General features: G+C 46.9%; 1 protein-coding gene across 1 annotated transcript; it reads right to left on the reverse strand.

The window, feature by feature from the left end:
* Positions 1 to 1,491: 1,491 nt before the first annotated feature.
* Positions 1,492 to 17,977, reverse strand: LOC118365272 (myosin light chain kinase, smooth muscle). The gene is made up of 17 exons (XM_035747362.2): positions 17,661 to 17,977; positions 12,901 to 13,056; positions 12,046 to 12,198; positions 11,619 to 11,786; positions 9,631 to 9,675; positions 8,158 to 8,282; positions 7,874 to 8,027; positions 7,478 to 7,795; positions 6,980 to 7,082; positions 4,612 to 4,815; positions 4,236 to 4,453; positions 3,807 to 3,930; positions 3,482 to 3,634; positions 3,215 to 3,344; positions 3,005 to 3,092; positions 2,542 to 2,682; positions 1,492 to 2,240 (listed from the first exon to the last, which is right to left on the reverse strand). Exons 1-17 carry the CDS (start codon positions 17,818 to 17,820, stop codon positions 2,035 to 2,037), a joined length of 2,646 nt encoding a protein of 881 aa, XP_035603255.1. The 5' UTR covers positions 17,821 to 17,977; the 3' UTR covers positions 1,492 to 2,034.
* Between the last annotated feature and the right edge of the window lie 66 nt (positions 17,978 to 18,043).

The raw sequence follows: 18,043 nt of genomic DNA on the forward strand, positions 1-18,043 counted from the left end.
AAGGTTTTGAGAATGAAGGGTATTGCAGTCTTTTTGCTGGCACTATGCTGCTGTCTGTCTGACACAGGGTCAGGGAGACCACAAGGACCAGAAAGCATGCTGCACATCAGACACTGGTTCTCTGATGAATGAACTGATCTCTATTGGAGAGAAACTAGGAGCCATGGGGGAGAAACTGGGAACTATGGGAGATAAGACTCATGGAGACACGGTTACAAACCAGTGGAGGACCTGAAGAGACTAACTGGAGGTAATATAGCGCTTTTCACATGTCACCAACCTTCTATCCACCCATTGCCTCTATTACAGGGATGATCCTATATATTTAACTTTCTAACAGCCTCTGATCTTTGACGACATTAATACAACTGACAGTTCAAGATAGATAATCTCATCCATCCTGTATCTCTCTCCGGGATACAGGGGGACACTGGACCTCTCACATGCCCCTGCAGTACAAGGTCTCTCCGGGAGACAGGCACAGGGGGGCACTGGACCTCTCACATGCCCCTGCAGTACAAGGTCTCTCCGGGAGAGAGGCACAGGGGGGCACTGGACCTCTCACATGCCCCTGCAGTACAAGGTCTCTCCGGGAGACAGGCACAGGGGGGCACTGGACCTCTTCACATGCCCCTGCAGTACAAGGTCTCTCCGGGAGACAGGCACAGGGGACACTGGACCTCTGACCACTCCCATGCCCCTGCAGTACAAGGTCTCTCCGGGAGACAGGCACAGGGGACACTGAACCTCTCACCGCTCCCATGCCCCTGCAGTACAAGGTCTCTCCGGGAGACAGGCACAGGGGACACTGGACCTCTGACCACTCCCATGCCCCTGCAGTACAAGGTCTCTCCGGGAGACAGGCACAGGGGACACTGAACCTCTCACCGCTCCCATGCAGTACAAGCTCTTCCCAAACCTACAACCCTGCCACAGGTACTAGATATTCTCTGTGTGTGTGTTGCATCATGTGTTATGTTTAGTAAACACTATTTCCCTACAGATATCTTCACTGCCACTGTCAAAGAAATTTACTACTTCTGTTTCACAATGATGAACAAACTGAACACCCCTCCTAATTCTGTGGTGTGCTTGACCAAGAATGGCCAGAGGCTGGTGTCTGTCTGGGACACTGTAGGAACCGATGGCCATGACAGTGGCAGCAACTCAGTGGTCATGCCTCTGGAGGTGGGAGATCATGTCCATGTTGAGTTACAGGATAACAGGCTGGTCTATGACAACACCATGTACTACAACACCTTCAGCGGATTCCTGCTCTTCCCCGTGTAAACATGGAACACATTTTAACAGCTAAATTGTTGAAATTACTTTATATAAGGGTTGTATTCAATCCATATCGCAAAGCAATGTCAGTGGCAACTGCATTTACAGCAAACCGCCTCAATTGGAAATCGCCTTTAAAGTTTCAAAGAATCTGAATCCAGCCCTTAAGTTAATAGACACAAAATAGTCATCTGTAACACAGTGGGGTTACAATGCTGTGGAATTATGCTTCCTGTCTTTTATTGTCACACTTTCCACAAGGCTGCTGTTCCACCACAAGACAAACTATTTTCAAAAGAATATGCTTGTCATCTGGTGGACATAACTGTAAAAAATTAAAAGCCATTGGTCTTAGAGGCAGCTATAAAATGTTGGTACAGTAATGGTTCACTGGGAAAAAGACATGATTTCCAAATTCATAGCAGTTACAATACATCAAGCTTACATCTGGCAAATGTCTAACAACCATACATGGTGCAAAAAGATTAATTTACTGTCAATAGAGTCAGTGTCTTAATTCACAGGATTACTATTTTCAAACACGTACGCATGTCCAAAATAACTAGCAGGACTTAGAGGTTTTCAATCAGAAAGTTGTTTCACCAGAGCCGTAAAGTACCGAGTTAGTGGTTCAAGCGCTACACAACATTTTCTGGAACGATTGAAAGACATTTCACAAATATGAGTTGTCTGAATTTCTGCACATTTGCTCGTTTGTGTTTCAATACATATTCACAGTTCTGAACAAACCTATTCCTTTACTATGAGTTTGGCTGAACACAGTGCCTTCCCCTGGTCGTTGGTGGCCCGACAGGTGTAAACATCCGAGTCCTCTGGCCCGACCTGGGCCAGGACCAGGGTGCAGAGCCCATCCTCTTCATACTCTATCTGCACCCGGGATGACTCCTCCAGAGGCCCCTCCCCCCTCAACCACACCACCTCTGGGTCAGGATACCCTGAAAGGAGGAGTGAGAGAGAGGAAACATCCAATGACAAGAGCTCAGGAATGGAATGTAGTTACACACACACTTGAACTAAAAAGCTTAACGTGTTTTACACCGCAGGATGCAGAGGTGTGTCCTTGAGCAAGGAACTCAGCAAGGCATGATGGCTCTTAATCCATGTTCAACTTTCAAACAAAGCCTTTAAAATCCTTACAAGCCCCAGCTGAACGTGTAATTCGATCAACCAAACATGTCTAATAAAGCGATTGAGATGGAAGCCGTTTGTAGTGTAATGCAGTGTATAGGTAGGTACCTGTGAGGTGACAGGAGAGGCGGGCGGTGGAGCCCTGGGAGACAGTCTGGTCCGTTGGGGTCAGGGAGAACTGGGGCACCCCCTGGAGTTTGACCTCTAGAGACTGCAACGCCTGCTCTGCCTCAGGACTCAGGGGGCTGTCTGTCAGGGCAGGGGTCAGACACAGGGTCAAGGCTTACATCAGTCATAGCCTGGTCAGCCAGACTGAGGACAGGTCAACCAATGCGTAGCACTCATCTGGTTGACCAGGCTAACAGGGTCATATGTCACTAGGGGCCCAACTTTGGTTTTAGAAGTGGGTCCGCATGGTCCTAAAGCACACCATTGCGGGGGGGGCAAAAATGCAATTTCAGAATGAAAAGTTGCACCCCTGTATATCACATGAGGAATGGTAGGGTTATGAGAAACTGCCATGGTTTGTATTGGGTATGGCAGGTTTTGGAAGTATGGAGGGAGATCTCACCTTCGGCAGGGATGGTGGAAGAGCCAGGCCCATCGGCTTTAGACAGGAGAGCCATCCTCTTCAGCGCCAGCAGGGCTTTCCCTGTTTTCTACAGGAGATACACAGAGAAGCTTCAGTCAGTTTCACACACCAACTGGGGGATGATGGAAGAATGAAAGAACTGAAAAGTAAAATACAAAGTGTCATCTTGGTGGGGAACCCACTACCGACCTTCCACTTCTGCTTGGCGAGGTACCTCTTCATCTTCTCCTTGGAGAGACACTTGGTGGTGCTGGGGTCTGCTGAGATGGGCTCAGCTATCCAGGAGTGGACCAGAGCCTCGTCACAGGATATCCTGCGCCTGGTTGGGGACAGAGAGAGGGTTAGAGGACAGATGGTGAGGGTTAGAGGGGAGACAGAGCTAGGCTCATCCATAGACAGTCACTCAGAGACTATATATATTGGTACAGGTATATAGAATATGGTGTTGTCCCAGACCTTGGTTCCTTGTTGAGCAGGGAGCTGATGAAGTCTTTGGCCTGGTCAGTGATCTCTTCAAAGCTCTCCTCGTCAAACTCCCACTGAGCACCAGTCACCAAGGCCAGGGTCTCTGCTTCACTGTTACCCTGGAAGGGAGACTCGCCACTCAGTCTGAACACACACACACACACACGCGCGCATTTGAACTTGATATATGAGCAATAGCAATAGCAATGTGTGGCCACTAGGTGGCAGAAAAGCTCAATTTTGTCAAGTCCTGCTGTAGGTAGAGAAGAATTTCTAATTGAGAACGAATGAAACAGAAAATTGCCTTAGTACTCACAATATATAGCAGATGACTCCAATGCTCCACATGTCTGTAGCTAAGCTAACAGGCTCATAGCCAATCACCTCTGGAGCCACAAACTCTGGTGTCCCGTGCATCACCTTCAGGGGAGTGGAGGGGTCTGGAGGAGAGACAAACACCTCAGGGTAATGAGGATGAATCCCAAATGACACCCTCTGCCCTACATAGTGCACTAATTTGGACCAGGGCCTTTTTAAACACAGCCCTATGTGCCCTGATTAAAAGTTATTCCCTATATAGGTAATAGGGTACCCTTTAAGACACAGCCCATATATCACAGTGAACACAGAGGCAGACATTCATTTTCCAGGTGTTGCAATGCAAACCAACAATGCTTCCAAAACCTGCAGCACCATTCATAGGGCTCTGTATAGGGCTCTGTCCCCCAGCCATCCCCACACTCACCCAGCTTGCTGGCCAGGCCAAAGTCAATGATCTTGATGCGCGTGCCAGTGTGGTCAACACACACTATGTTTTCAGGCTTCAGGTCCAGGTGGATGATGTTCTGCTGGTGCATGTAGCCCATCCCCTCCACGATCTGCTGCATGTAGTGCACACTGGCCGGCTCTGTGTGCACAAAGCTGTCGTCCACTATACGCTCAAACAGCTCACCTCCGGCAATGCTGCACACATACAATCACAGGATCAAGGAGGTTGTATTTTCAACTTGATTCAATCCAACTCAATTCACATCAGTGACAGGGGACCTCATGCATTTACTTCTATAGGGCTCCATGGCTTCCACTGCGGTCAATGGTTGTTGTCTAGATTCTATACTTACAACTCCATGACCATGACCATTTCTGGCTTGAGATCATAGGCCCCAAGACACTGGACCAGTTTGGGGTGGTGCAGGTAGTTCATCAGCTCTATCTCTTTACGGGCCGCCTCCCTCTCCTTGGCCCGCCGGCCCTTGTAGAACTTTCCGGCACACACGCGACCCGTCTCCTTGTGAGTCAGTTTGAACACCTGGCCAAACTTCCCCCTGCGGAGTGTCACAGGGGATCGACGTCATTAACTAGAAAATGTGGTTTGCTTGCTCCTCTTTAGGTGTTTTTCACAGGAATGAAAGAAGTGGTAGTGGCGGCTGTAGTAATAATGCTAGTAATACGTTTTTCATAGGCTACAGGTTAGTGATATAGTGACCTATTTTAGATTGGCTGTAGGTGTGGAGTTACTATAATGGGTTATTGTGGGCTGGTATAGTAGGGTAGAGGGAGCACTACAGTATATCATCATAAGTCATATAAAGTGTTAAGCTCTCAACATGTTTTGTCTAAACGTTGTGGCACTGATTTCAGTTCATGTCGAAGCCTGCGTTCCACCATTGAAATGAACGGGGATTACAACCAGATTTATAGTTTGTGACGTAGGAATGATAGCAACAAGTTGTGTTGAAGGGATCTATATAGAGTCAGTCTGCACATGTCAACGTCAGGGTGGGTGGGGTTTGTAGCGGTGGTCAGTCGTTGTGGTCAGTAGTTGCGTGGTTGTGGTCAGTATACAAGCAACCTATTCCAGACCGGTCTGCACGTTTTAAACTTTCAATGCCGTTTCTAGCTTAAAACGGTGGAGGACTAGTAGTCATTTTTCCCCATTCAAGTCTATTACCCCTGAAATCCATTGGGATTCATGCAAATAGTGTGGTAGTGTGAAACGTATATGTAGTATCAAAACGTTTATTTTTTACCAACAGTACCACTGCAAATGTTAGTTGTTTTTGGTAGTTTTAAATGGTTCAAGCCTATGGAGCTGAAAAGTAGAAGTGGTATCAAAAAGTTGTTTTCCAAGCAACACTGCAGAGGGTCAGCCTGCACATTTTACAGTTGTTTTCCAAGCAACACTGCAGAGGGCCAGCCTGCACATTTTACAGTTGTTTTGGTGTTGGTAGCTTTTACGGTTTTGGCCCTACAGGTGGCCAACAGAGTAGTTTAACTGCTTTACACATAAACAGAGCGAATAGAGTTGCATTAATATTGCCATCCATGCAATGGATTGATGAGACACTTTTGGCCATACAAATCAGAATCAGTCTATGATTACATTAATGCGTGTAGGGGGGCAAACATCTGGATTTAAAAATTCAACAAAAGGGCCCCGCAGATTGTTTGGGGACCAATTTGTTTGTCAAAATAAATTTGCAGGCCAGAAAAAGGGCAGTTCTATCGGTCCATTATCATTTCTACAAACTTTATATCTAGTTACAGATGTTCAAGAGTCACCTGGAGTGGTTTTTTTTTTTTTTACAGATAATAATTTCCCCCAAAAAATTTATAAATTCTCAAACCTCCCGCAGGCCGGATCGAATGGCCTCGTGGGATGGATCTGTACTTTGCCCACCCCTGCTATAGACATACAGTACATAGACACACAAGAGCTGCGAACCCCATGGACAATAATGCAATGGTAACCGGTGCCAAAACGTTTGTATAATCAAGGCTCCAGAACAACTTTCTCCATCTGGAGATCTGAGATAGAGATCTGACCAGGAATGTAAAGGAAGGATTGCTGTCTCCAAGTGATCCCTGACCACGAGACCTGACCAAGAAAAAAACTCAGTGTTCTAACTACAGTACTAGAATTAAAATATTATATTCTATGGTCCTAACGACTAAATCACTTCGACAACTCTCTGCCTTCACACTGTAGGAGTTCAGAGGAGGGAGAGCTAGGTGTCAGTAGAGATACATACACGTGTAAAAGATATGGTAGAGTGAGTGGGTCAGAAAATTAAACCACATCCCTTATTCTGACTAAACGGAGATGATCAGGGTTGCTGTTTGAACACTTCTCTCTCCTCTGTGACGCAATATTCCCCTCTCTGTTGACTAAACACTGAACCAACAAGTGTTTTTGTCAAGGCTAGATCAGTCATGTCTTTGACATTTCAGAGGGGAGGGAACTTTTTTTTTCTTCTTCTCCCCACTTGAAAAACAGTTGTGAACAAGAGCGGGCATGAAACGAGATAGTGAGTGTCCCTTGTCTAGATGAACAGACATCTTTGTTCATGTCAACCTACCAGAGGATAAGAGAGGTTATCGCTAAACCTGCTGATCTGGTGGCAGTGAGTTGAACTCATTTTGTTATCTACACTGCATTATACACAGGCATGTGTGTGTTTTGTGTAACGCTTCATGGGAGATACTCACACTCCCAGTTTCTCCAGTACATTGTAGTGATCAGTGACCTTGTGGGTGGAGTCGATGGTGACGTCCTCATACGTCCGAGGAGACTCCTCCTCTTGTGGCTCAGCTACAGATCACACACACACAGACAGACATGTGAGCTGTCAGTCATCCGATACACCTAATGCTCGCCATTGACACAAATCTATAGGAAACAGATTGAGTTGAAGTCTTGTTGAAATGCGTTCCTCTCTGCAGCTGGCATGAAGTCCATGTGACAAACAAACTCGATTAACATTTTACATTTGAGTAATTTAGCAATCACTCTTATCCAGAACGACTTACAGTAGTGAATGGATACATTTTTTTGTATTGGTCCCCTGCGGGAATCGATCCCACAACCCTGGCGTTGCAAGCACCATGCTCTCCCAACTGAGCCACACAACATACAGCCACACATGATGGAGTTCACAGTATACGACTCCTGCTGGAACCAATCAACTAGACACCGACATGGCTCACCTATCTGCTCCATCTTGATAAGCTGAGACTCCTCACTGGGCTCGCTCACCCCCACCACGTTGTAGGCCCTCACCCGGAAGCAGTACTCCCCCTGAGGCTCAAGCCCGGCGCGCACCTTGTAAGAAGTACTCTTGCAATGGGCTGTGAGCTCACTCCAGCCCCCAGACTCAGCGGGGCCTTTCCTCCTCACCTCCACCACGTAGCCCAGGACAGCACTGCCTCCGTCGTAGCAGGGCCCAGACCAGGACAGGACCAAACAGAGAGGAGAGACAGAGAGGAGAGACACCACAGGGCTGGAGGCTGGGGACTGGGGCCGCTCTGGGACCAGGAAGACACGGCACAGGTTACAAACAGGTTCGCCACAAAAACACAGACATTTTGCAAGTGTTTATTTACCTATGACAGAAAGAGCGAGGGTGTGCTGCGCCGAGCTCTTGCGGTCTCGTACTACAATGGTGTAGCGTCCTGAGTGCTCAGGTCCTGGCTCTGCTATCACCAACGTACTGCTCTGATCACTGCTCTCTACCCACAACTCAGACCCATCTACAACCTACACACACACAGAGACAGAGAGAGAAAGAGAGAGGCAAAAAGACTAAAACTGTACACTCACACACTCAGAAGGCTTGGAAAAGAAGGCTAGAGATACTTGTTTACTCTTCAGAAAATAATATTGGTACCGGTTCTTTATTGCGTATCCAGCAGGACACCACAGGGGAACTTCCACTGAACACACACGTCAGACGGGCTGTCTCTCCTCGCCGTGCCTCAATGTGGGATGGGGGATCCTTAAACTGCAACAAGGCTGCGAACGACAGGGTAAACCCCGTTTTGAATAGAGTCCACTAGAGGCCTCAAGAGGCCACAATAATGATTTGTTTACAAAACGTTATTAACTGCGGGTGAGAACTGTGTGCGTTCTTGTACATGTAAAAGTGTTATGGTGTGTGTATGAGTGGTTCTGGTTGTTTGTTTGTACGGATGTTGTGTTTGTGTGTATGGGTTTAAGTGTGCGGGTCTGCAGGGAGGTTTTCATGACCAAACGCAGATGACATACCACACAAGCAGGAGCAGTCCTTATGAAACCATGAGGATTCAACAAGTTAAACTACAAAACGTCCACACACACCAGTACATAACATGGTAAAGGATACAGACCAAACATTCAGTTTCAATGTAAATTAAATGCCAATACTGTTATCAAGTATGCTGAAGATAGAAATGGTTAGATATCATTTATAACCAGGGACAGATGACTTCCTTATAACCCTGACATTATATTACAGAAGAGAATTCATTTTAAGAGCAAATACCCAAAGGGCTTTGTGGACACAGGCTCTTTTTGGTCAGTAGTCAAATCAGTATGGTACATTTGACTAAAACCACTGTGATAATGCTGCACTTCTGTTCTAATTGGTGTGAGTGTATAAAGCGCTTTCTCTTTGAGACGAGAGGGACTGACGTCACCACCTCCCATGGAATGCATTCAACTGATGCCCGTCTCGCCTAACAAACAGCCCTATTTTAAAAATCACTCCATTTCAAATTGAATAAAATTATTCATTTACTGGCCTAATTGTAAACAACTTTCCTCTTTCTTACACACAGATTAGAGGCAACTGATAAGACTGGACAGCCAGCATACATTAAATTATGACAAATCAGATTCTGGGCAATCCACAGAACGATGTAAGCCTAAATCTAATGACAAAGTTACAAGTTACCTACACAAAAGTATGCAATTAAGTCAGGGATGGGCAACTGGTGGCCCATTGTAAACTATACATCCTTTTATGGTTCTACCTGGTAACACCCTTACCCAGTTCATACACAATAACACTCTAGCCTTACCCAGTTCATACACAATAACACTCTAGCCTTACCCAGACCAGAGCAAAGTCCCTCACCACAGCAGCACAATACACACTGGCACTACAGAGAAGTACAAAGGGTCAAACTAAATGTGTAGCTCTAGTATCTGAGGCTGGGCGACAATAGGATTCAAAAGTGGTGGGTTGATATTAACACAATAGATGAAAGCAAGGACAACAACTGGACATGATATACAGAATAAATGCATTGAAAGAGAGACGGGTGCAGCTCTTGGCTTGTTCACAGAGGAAGGGAGAGAGAAAGACTAGTGTGTATCTTACCTGTCCCCGAGCTGGCTCTCTTCTTTGGCGTGACTTCTGTGGAGACTGGTGGAACGGAGGTGATGTGAGATGAGATCACAGGTGCAGGTAGTTAGTGATAGGGGTGTGGGAGGGCGTGGCTAAGCTCTCTCTGGACCATAAACAAAGATGGTCTATTATATTGACAAGATATTCAAGTGAAAGCTCTAACAATGGAAATACATGTCCTCAAATATGGAAGGCAAGCAAGATCAGGTCAGACCATTCTAGCCAATGAGAGGGCGTGTGAACACCAGGCCATAGAGATAAATAGAGGGCGCATATTATTATCTGTGCCATTATAGTGTCTGTGACAGCATGGGCTTCTCCATTTTAAAGTAGTCAATTTCCTTCATCATTGGCTGATTGCTCCCAACTCATTGGAATCTCCACCTGGTTGACTAGTTTATAATGGTGGAAGCCCTCAATGGCAACATCCATGCTAAAACGGGTTATATCCATGATGAGTCCTTTATCTCTATGGACACTTGTCCACTTATCAGAGCATTCGTAACAACCTAACAATTGCAAAACGTATATTCGATCCTATAAGCCTCACGTAGCAAATGAACAATTACAGTTTCTGTTGACAAAATGGTCTGAATACCAGCGTACTAAATAGTATGCGAAAAAAATGTTTTATAGTATGTGACATTTCATCATCTAATGAGCGATTGCGTTGACTCTTGTCATTCGTTAATTTTGGTACAGCAGATTAAGTTATCTGATTATCAGTTGTTGTCAAACACATGAGTTGGAAAAGACGAGTTCATGTTTTTATTTATTTTACACGGCAAGTCAGTTAAGAACAAATTCTTATTTTCAATGACAGCCTAGGAACAGTGGGTTAACTGCCTTGTTCAGGGGCAGAATGACAGAGTTGTTCCTTGTCAGCTCGGGGATTTGATCTTGCAACCTTTCGGTTACTAGTCCAACACGCTAACCACTAAGCTACCTGCCTACTAGTTGAAACACCAAAATGACTATGCAGTTTTACTTTGTAGTACGCTAGTATGGGTATTTGGACACACCCACTGTCTCTAGGTTTAGCTATGCTACTGTGGACTGTGTCTTCCCATACATGGTGCTGGACAGAGAGCAGAACAAAGCAGCATTGATATACAGAACAAGGGACACGGTACAAAGGCAGTCAGCAGGATGAGACGTCCATGCAGACACTCCCGTTGTTGAATTAAGCCTTGATTGGTTGAAGTGATTAATGCCAAATATGGCTGATGTGGTTCTTCTGAATGACGAGAAAATAACCAGGTGTCCATAATAACCCATAGTGTGCTGGACAGAAAAGCATATTAATGTCTTTGGAAATGAGCCGAAAGTAAATGTATCTTTTTTGCAGAAATAACCTTGCCTGCTTTTAAAGAGTTGTATACAATATGAAATAGATATACACTGAGTGCCCAAAACATTAAAAACACCTGCTCTTTTCATGACAGACTGACCAGGTGAATCCAGGTGAAAGCTATGATCCCTTATTGATGCCACGTGTTAAATCCACTTCAATCAGTGTAGAGGAAGGGGAGTAGACAGGTTAAAGAAGGATCTTTAAGCCTTGAGACATGGATTGTGTATGTGCCATTCAGAGGGTGACTGGGCAATACAAAACATTTGAGTGCCTTTGAACAGGGTATGGTAGTAGGTGCACCAGTTTGAATGTGTCAAGAACTGCAACACTGCTGGGTTTTTCACGCTCAACAGTTTCCCGTGTGTATCAAGAATGGTCCACCACCCAAAGGACATCCAGTTAACTTGACACAACTGTTGGACACATTTGAGTCAACACGGGCCAGCATTTCTGTGGAACGCTTTCAAAACCTTGTAGAGTCCATGCCCCAACAAACTGAGGCAGTTCTGAGAGCAAAAGGGGGTGCAAACTCAATTTTAGGAAGGTGTTCCTAATGTTTTGTACACTCAGGGTATAAGAGATAGTCTATAATGAGTTAATGTTCTACCTTTTCGGGGTCCTCCTGGGCTCGGGGTGTTAGAGCTTCTTGGGGAGCTGGGTTGTCTGAACACACTGTCATTGTTGAACTTTGAGCCTCTGTTCTCCATTATGCTGTTGTTGAGGAGAGGGGAAGTGTGTGAAGTTGCGTTCAGGACTCCGCAGATAGTCTCGAAGTCTGCATTGTTTCCATCAGGGAACAATTTCAGTTTCGTATCCCGTAACAGAAGGGACAAAAGAAGAGAAAAAAACCCACAACCATCAGAATCTAAACTTTTACTGGAGTGCAGTTAACCCTTTGTGTTGTTGGTGTTCATGCAAAATAAAGCCACAGGCTGTATCATCTGAGCAAGTGACATGCTAAAGTTTCACTGACCTGTGTGTGGTACACCAGTGATCTGAGCTCACTTCAGCATTGTGCGTGTGTGTCGTCTTACCTCTCACACACACAGCTGCGCTGCTGGATGTCTTGCCCGCTCGGTTCTCTGCCACACAGGTGTAGGCGCCCGCGTCCTCAGGTAGGCATTCCCTCACCACCAGCCTCGTCTCACTGCCATCGAAGAGGGGCTCCCCAAAGAACATTGCCTCGCCTGCCCACGGGAACACCCATATACAGCAACATGAAACTCTCTCAGAGCTCAGGCCACTGACACTGGTCCTCAGCTTCAGTGTGCGTGTGTGTGTGTCTGTTCGTCTCAGAGAGTGTGATTGTGAAAGAGAGAGATCAGCATAAAGGGAGAAAAACTGAGTGTGTGGGAGGGTGAACACCCACTACCCTGAAATGAAAATCGAATTAAAGGCGTTAACGGAGGAGCGTGAGCAGTATCACTTGAAAGCAGTTTCTTATCCTTCTAACGTGGTGATATTTAAAGAACTAAAAAACATCACAAGGTAGTACTAATTTGCAACATGGGCAGCAGAGTGACACAAATGTGCTTTTTATTTACCTTGTTGTTTGGGCGTTCAAGTCCATTTGGCAGTGGATATGAAATGTCATAGTGGAAATTGATTTTAATGAAGACATTTTCTATTCAAATTCATAATGTTGAATTCTAAATGGCATAGAGCCAAACTGTGCAGGACATGGAGAATAAGGCCTGTCCTCCGCTCACCATTGTGTAGCCAGGACATAATGTTGAATTCTAAATGGCATAGAACCAAACTGTGCAGGACATGGAGAATAAGGCCTGTCCTCAGCTCACCATTGTGTAGCCAGGACATAATGTTGAATTCTAAATGGCATAGAGCCAAACTGTGCAGGACATGGAGAATAAGGCCTGTTCTCAGCTCACCATTGTGCAGCCAGGACACACTGATTGGCTGACTTCCTGTGATAACCCCTCGGAGTGTGATGTCACTTCCTTCATCCGCCGAGCAGTCCTCCAATGGCTCTGTGAACAGGGGTGGATCCAGACCTCTGAGGGGGTTAGGTGTGGGGCAGCTGCTCCCTGGATGATATGGTGCAGGTGGGGTGAGAGACGGGGTAACAGGGGGTGAGTGGGACGGGGGTCAGGGGTCAGGGGACAGAGAGTATCATAAGACATTTGAAATTCATACAGCAGGCCATCTGTTCTATGACAGCCTTATACGCAGGCTCCTATAGCTGTGTGGCTTTGGCATGTGAAACAACCACATGTACATATAACGTCTTTGTGCATGTGCTCTGAAGTTAATCAATCAATCAACACTCAAATCAAACTTTATTTGTCACATGCGCCGAATACAACAAGTGTAGACCTTACCGTGAAATGCTTACTTTACAAGCCCGTAACCAACAGTGTAGTTCAAGAAGAGTTAAGAAAATATTTACCAAATAAACTAAAGTAAAAAATTATAAAAAGTAACAATAACGAGGCTTTATACAGGGGGTACCGGTACTGAGTCAATGTGCGGAGGTGCAGGTTAGTCGAGGTAATTTGTACATGTACTATAACACTTTGATACCAGAAGACCTACTAATTTGGGTGGAATTTGGCCACTCTGTTTTCTCACCCTGGGGGAAAACAACTGCTAAAACACTTTTGGTCAGCCTACCGGCACTAACAGCGGGGTGTTCAGCCTGGCCTGTCATCTTGCATTACTGACAACGTTTCCTTATCGCTGCTTTTGTGTTACTGGTCTTCCTCTGCTCTATTATGTTAACCACAACTCTCATCTAGCAGAGTATTTATCAGCTCTCCCTGTTACAGGAAAGACTCCAGCATACCGTGACACCTACTATATTGTCTACAACGCAGACACAAATAGCCCAAACCCACACATGTATATTGGGAAAATAAGCCTGAACCAAAACATCTGCAGCAGAAACACTTGAGACACTTCCTCTGTTTCTCCACCAGATCACCAAATTAGTATAAAGAGCGCAGTAGCACACAGCCAACATCTTGGCACTAAAACATCTCACAGTATCTGAATTGTAAATCTGTTTGTTATGCAACAATACACATTAAATTGACAACAATAAACTTTTATCTTTATTTGCATCTTAACATTGATCCTTGGCATTAATCGTCAGCCAGATGCAAGGGGATGACAGTGTCTGCGTGCTGACGTCAGCCAGATGCAACGGGATGACAGTGTCTGCTTGCTGACGTCAGCCAGATGCAACGGGATGACAGTGTCTGCTTGCTGACGTCAGCCAGATGCAACGGGATGACAGTGTCTGCTTGCTGACGTCAGCCAGATGCAACGGGATGACAGTGTCTGCGTGCTGACGTCAGCCAGATGCAACGGGATGACAGTGTCTGCTTGCTGACGTCAGCCAGATGCAACGGGATGACAGTGTCTGCTTGCTGACGTCAGCCAGATGCAACGGGATGACAGTGTCTGCTTGCTGACGTCAGCCAGATGCAACGGGATGACAGTGTCTGCTTGCTGACGTCAGCCAGATGCAACGGGATGACAGTGTCTGCTTGCTGACGTCAGCCAGATGCAACGGGATGACAGTGTCTGCTTGCTGACGTGCCAGATGCAACGGGATGACAGTGTCTGCTTGCTGACGTCAGCCAGATGCAACGGGATGACAGTGTCTGCGTGCTGACGTCAGCCAGATGCAACGGGATGACAGTGTCTGCTTGCTGACGTCAGCCAGATGCAACGGGATGACAGTGTCTGCTTGCTGGCGCCAGCCAGATGCAACGGGATGACAGTGTCTGCTTGCTGACGCCAGCCAGATGCAACGGGATGACAGTGTCTGCTTGCTGACGCCAGCCAGATGCAACGGGATGACAGTGTCTGCTTGCTGACGCCAGCCAGATGCAACGGGATGACAGTGTCTGCTTGCTGACGTCAGCCAGATGCAACGGGATGACAGTGTCTGCTTGCTGACGCCAGCCAGATGCAACGGGATGACAGTGTCTGCTTGCTGACGCCAGCCAGATGCAACGGGATGACAGTGTCTGCTTGCTGACGCCAGCCAGATGCAACGGGATGACAGTGTCTGCTTGCTGACGCCAGCCAGATGCAACGGGATGACAGTGTCTGCTTGCTGACGCCAGCCAGATGCAACGGGATGACAGTGTCTGCTTGCTGACGCCAGCCAGATGCAACGGGATGACAGTGTCTGCTTGCTGACGTCAGCCAGATGCAACGGGATGACAGTGTCTGCGTGCTGACGTCAGCCAGATGCAACGGGATGACAGTGTCTGCTTGCTGACGTCAGCCAGATGCAACGGGATGACAGTGTCTGCTTGCTGACGTCAGCCAGATGCAACGGGATGACAGTGTCTGCTTGCTGACGTCAGCCAGATGCAACGGGATGACAGTGTCTGCTTGCTGACGTCAGCCACTAGCTTCTCCCTTGCCACTCCGTCAATGCGGAGCACCCCCTGGGTTCTCTAGAGTGATTGGCCTGTGACGCTCCTGCAGCCCACCTCAACTGACAGGCTCTCCATCCATTCTGCTGACTCAAGGATGAGGGACTGGTATTTCTCGAGCTTCCACTCATGTGCCTCCTCTATCCTCTCCTCCCAGGGCACTGTGAGCTCGATGAGGACCACCTGCTTGGTCCTCTAGACCAGAGAACGATATCTGGTCTGAGGCTTGTGCTGGCTATCTCCTCTGGGAATTGGAGTTGCTTCTTGCAGTTGGCCGACATCTCCCAGTCACCTACTGTGAAAAGGATCGCTTTGGTCCTTGTTCCCTTAGCTGCGCTCTCTCCTGGCCTGAGGAAGTGGATGAAAAAGGGGGCCTTAGGGGAGTTGTTTGGGATTTCTGCCTGCTTGCTCCAGTCCCGCGGCCATTCCCGCAGCCAGTCCCGTGGCCAGTCCCGAGTCAGTATTTGGTCATGCTGACACCTGAACTTTCCATTGGTCAGAGCTGTTTGTCAAGAGGACACGTGCTCCGCTCCAGGTTGGCTGGTCATCCACATAGTGTGCAGCTGGGGCTCTCTGCCAACCCCCATGTGTGGAGGTTTGTTGGTGTGGGCAACACATCATACACAGAGAAAAGCATAAACTTCTTGCCAGGTGAGTGCCCTCTCTTGCACGCTCTTCCAGCATGTCCAGCTGCCCTGTTTTTCCTGACCTCGATCGCTGCCTGGCAAACCCTCTCATCCTTGCTCCTCTACAAAAAATGTATTGGCAGCTGCAGCTTGCTGTCTGTGTGGTACAGGCAGATGAAGGAGTAGCTTCTTGGGACCGCCAGCCATCTCCTGAGGAAGTTGTTCATTTTCCTCTCGTGCCTCCACTGTTGAAAGAGGTACCTCATAGGCAAGCAGTGGCCAGAGGAGTCTGGGAAGTACCCTGTGTTGGTAGCCACATGCCTTAAACTTTCCTGGCAGGCCGCTCTTCTTCAGAGATGTCATCCACGTCATCCACATGTCAGCTTGCAAGAGCATCTCCTTCACACTCTCTGTCATTGAGCTCAGCCCTGTACCACTTCCCCAGGCTCGAGGTAGACCACCTTGCTAACTCTAGACCAGAGAACTTTAGCACTTCCCCAGGACCATACCCATCCTGACTGTGGGGATGGTCTCCTCTCCAATCTTGAATCGGTACCGTTCCTGGACACTTCCCTTTTTTTCAGACTTGAACTCCATTTTGGACCATTTGGTGAGCTTTTCCAGATCCTCCAAAATCCATCTGCCTTCTAGAACTGATTTAGCTGTGATTATCACGTCATTCCTGAATGTAAAGTAGAAATGTTAGCGCCCCCCCCCCGAACGTCACGATATAATTCACTCTGCTTTTACACGCCTCTTTAACTTTCCAGTGAGGATGGAACTGTCACAGTGATGTCATCCTACACTACAGGCGTTTAGGATACTGCACTCTGAGAGAAACACAGTCACAAGACATGTACAAAGGAGGCTGAGGGCGGGGGGGACTAATGATTTTTTTCTCCAAACCCCTTCCTCAGGCTGTTCAAAACAAGAACCACATGGCCTTTTTAAGTGCACTCACAAACAAGAACTGGACGTGTAGATTCCTGCACCCTTCACTTCTCTGGTAAATGGGCATGAAGCCATTGCTAATTAGGGCAATCTGGAAATACATGAAATGCTGTACATGCTGTGCGCTTTGATGGTGCACGTACGAGGAAGTACACACAATAAATCTCGATACATACATGCTGAAGTATTTTGTTAGGCGGATGCCAGCGGACGTTTTGCACGGTAACTATAAACGATGCCAAAACAAAAGCCAGTGGTCAAGAAGTACAGAGTCCAAACACAATACAACATGTTATCTACAATATCAAACTGGTAAGCAGAAACCAAACCAATAACTATCATTGTCATGTAAAACAAGCAAATATACTGTCTGAAAATGAAAGCGAAGTGCTTTGTCATGGTGTGTGGTTAAGATTCACTCAGCTATGCAGCCTCTGGGATAAATGTCTGTTCTAACTTGTCTATTACAATGTTGACCCCTCCATCACTGCCACATACTACACCACTACACGCTGACAGACATTACACACACACACACACACACACACACACACACACACACACACACACACACACACACACACACACACACACACACACACACACACACACACACACACACACACACACACACACACACACACACACACACACTCTTACCTGTACAAGAGGCTGTGTCTATCCCAGTCCTAGTGGCAGTAGCAGAAGTGATACTGGCTGCCAGGATGTTTTTTCCCTGCCCAGGGGAAGTGTTGGTGGGGCCGATGTACATCCTGACGGTTGATACATAGCGCTTCTTGGAGCTGCTGTCACTGCTCATGTCCGGCTCCACAATGTCTCTGCATTCAACGCACAAACTTAAACAGTCATTTCCCAAGCCGCTTATCAAACATCCTCTCCCTCTCTCGGTCACTGTTGCTCTCTCATGCTCACAGCCAACTCATAGTTCAGTCATAGTTAGTCTCCTCCCTCATGCCCCTCGCTCTCTCTTTCTCCCTTTCACTTTGTCCCTATCAGTGTGTCTGTGTATCTCTGTCCCCTTC

This window comes from Oncorhynchus keta, chromosome 32, assembly GCF_023373465.1.
Source record: "Oncorhynchus keta strain PuntledgeMale-10-30-2019 chromosome 32, Oket_V2, whole genome shotgun sequence".
Classification (NCBI taxonomy): Eukaryota; Metazoa; Chordata; class Actinopteri; order Salmoniformes; family Salmonidae; genus Oncorhynchus; species Oncorhynchus keta.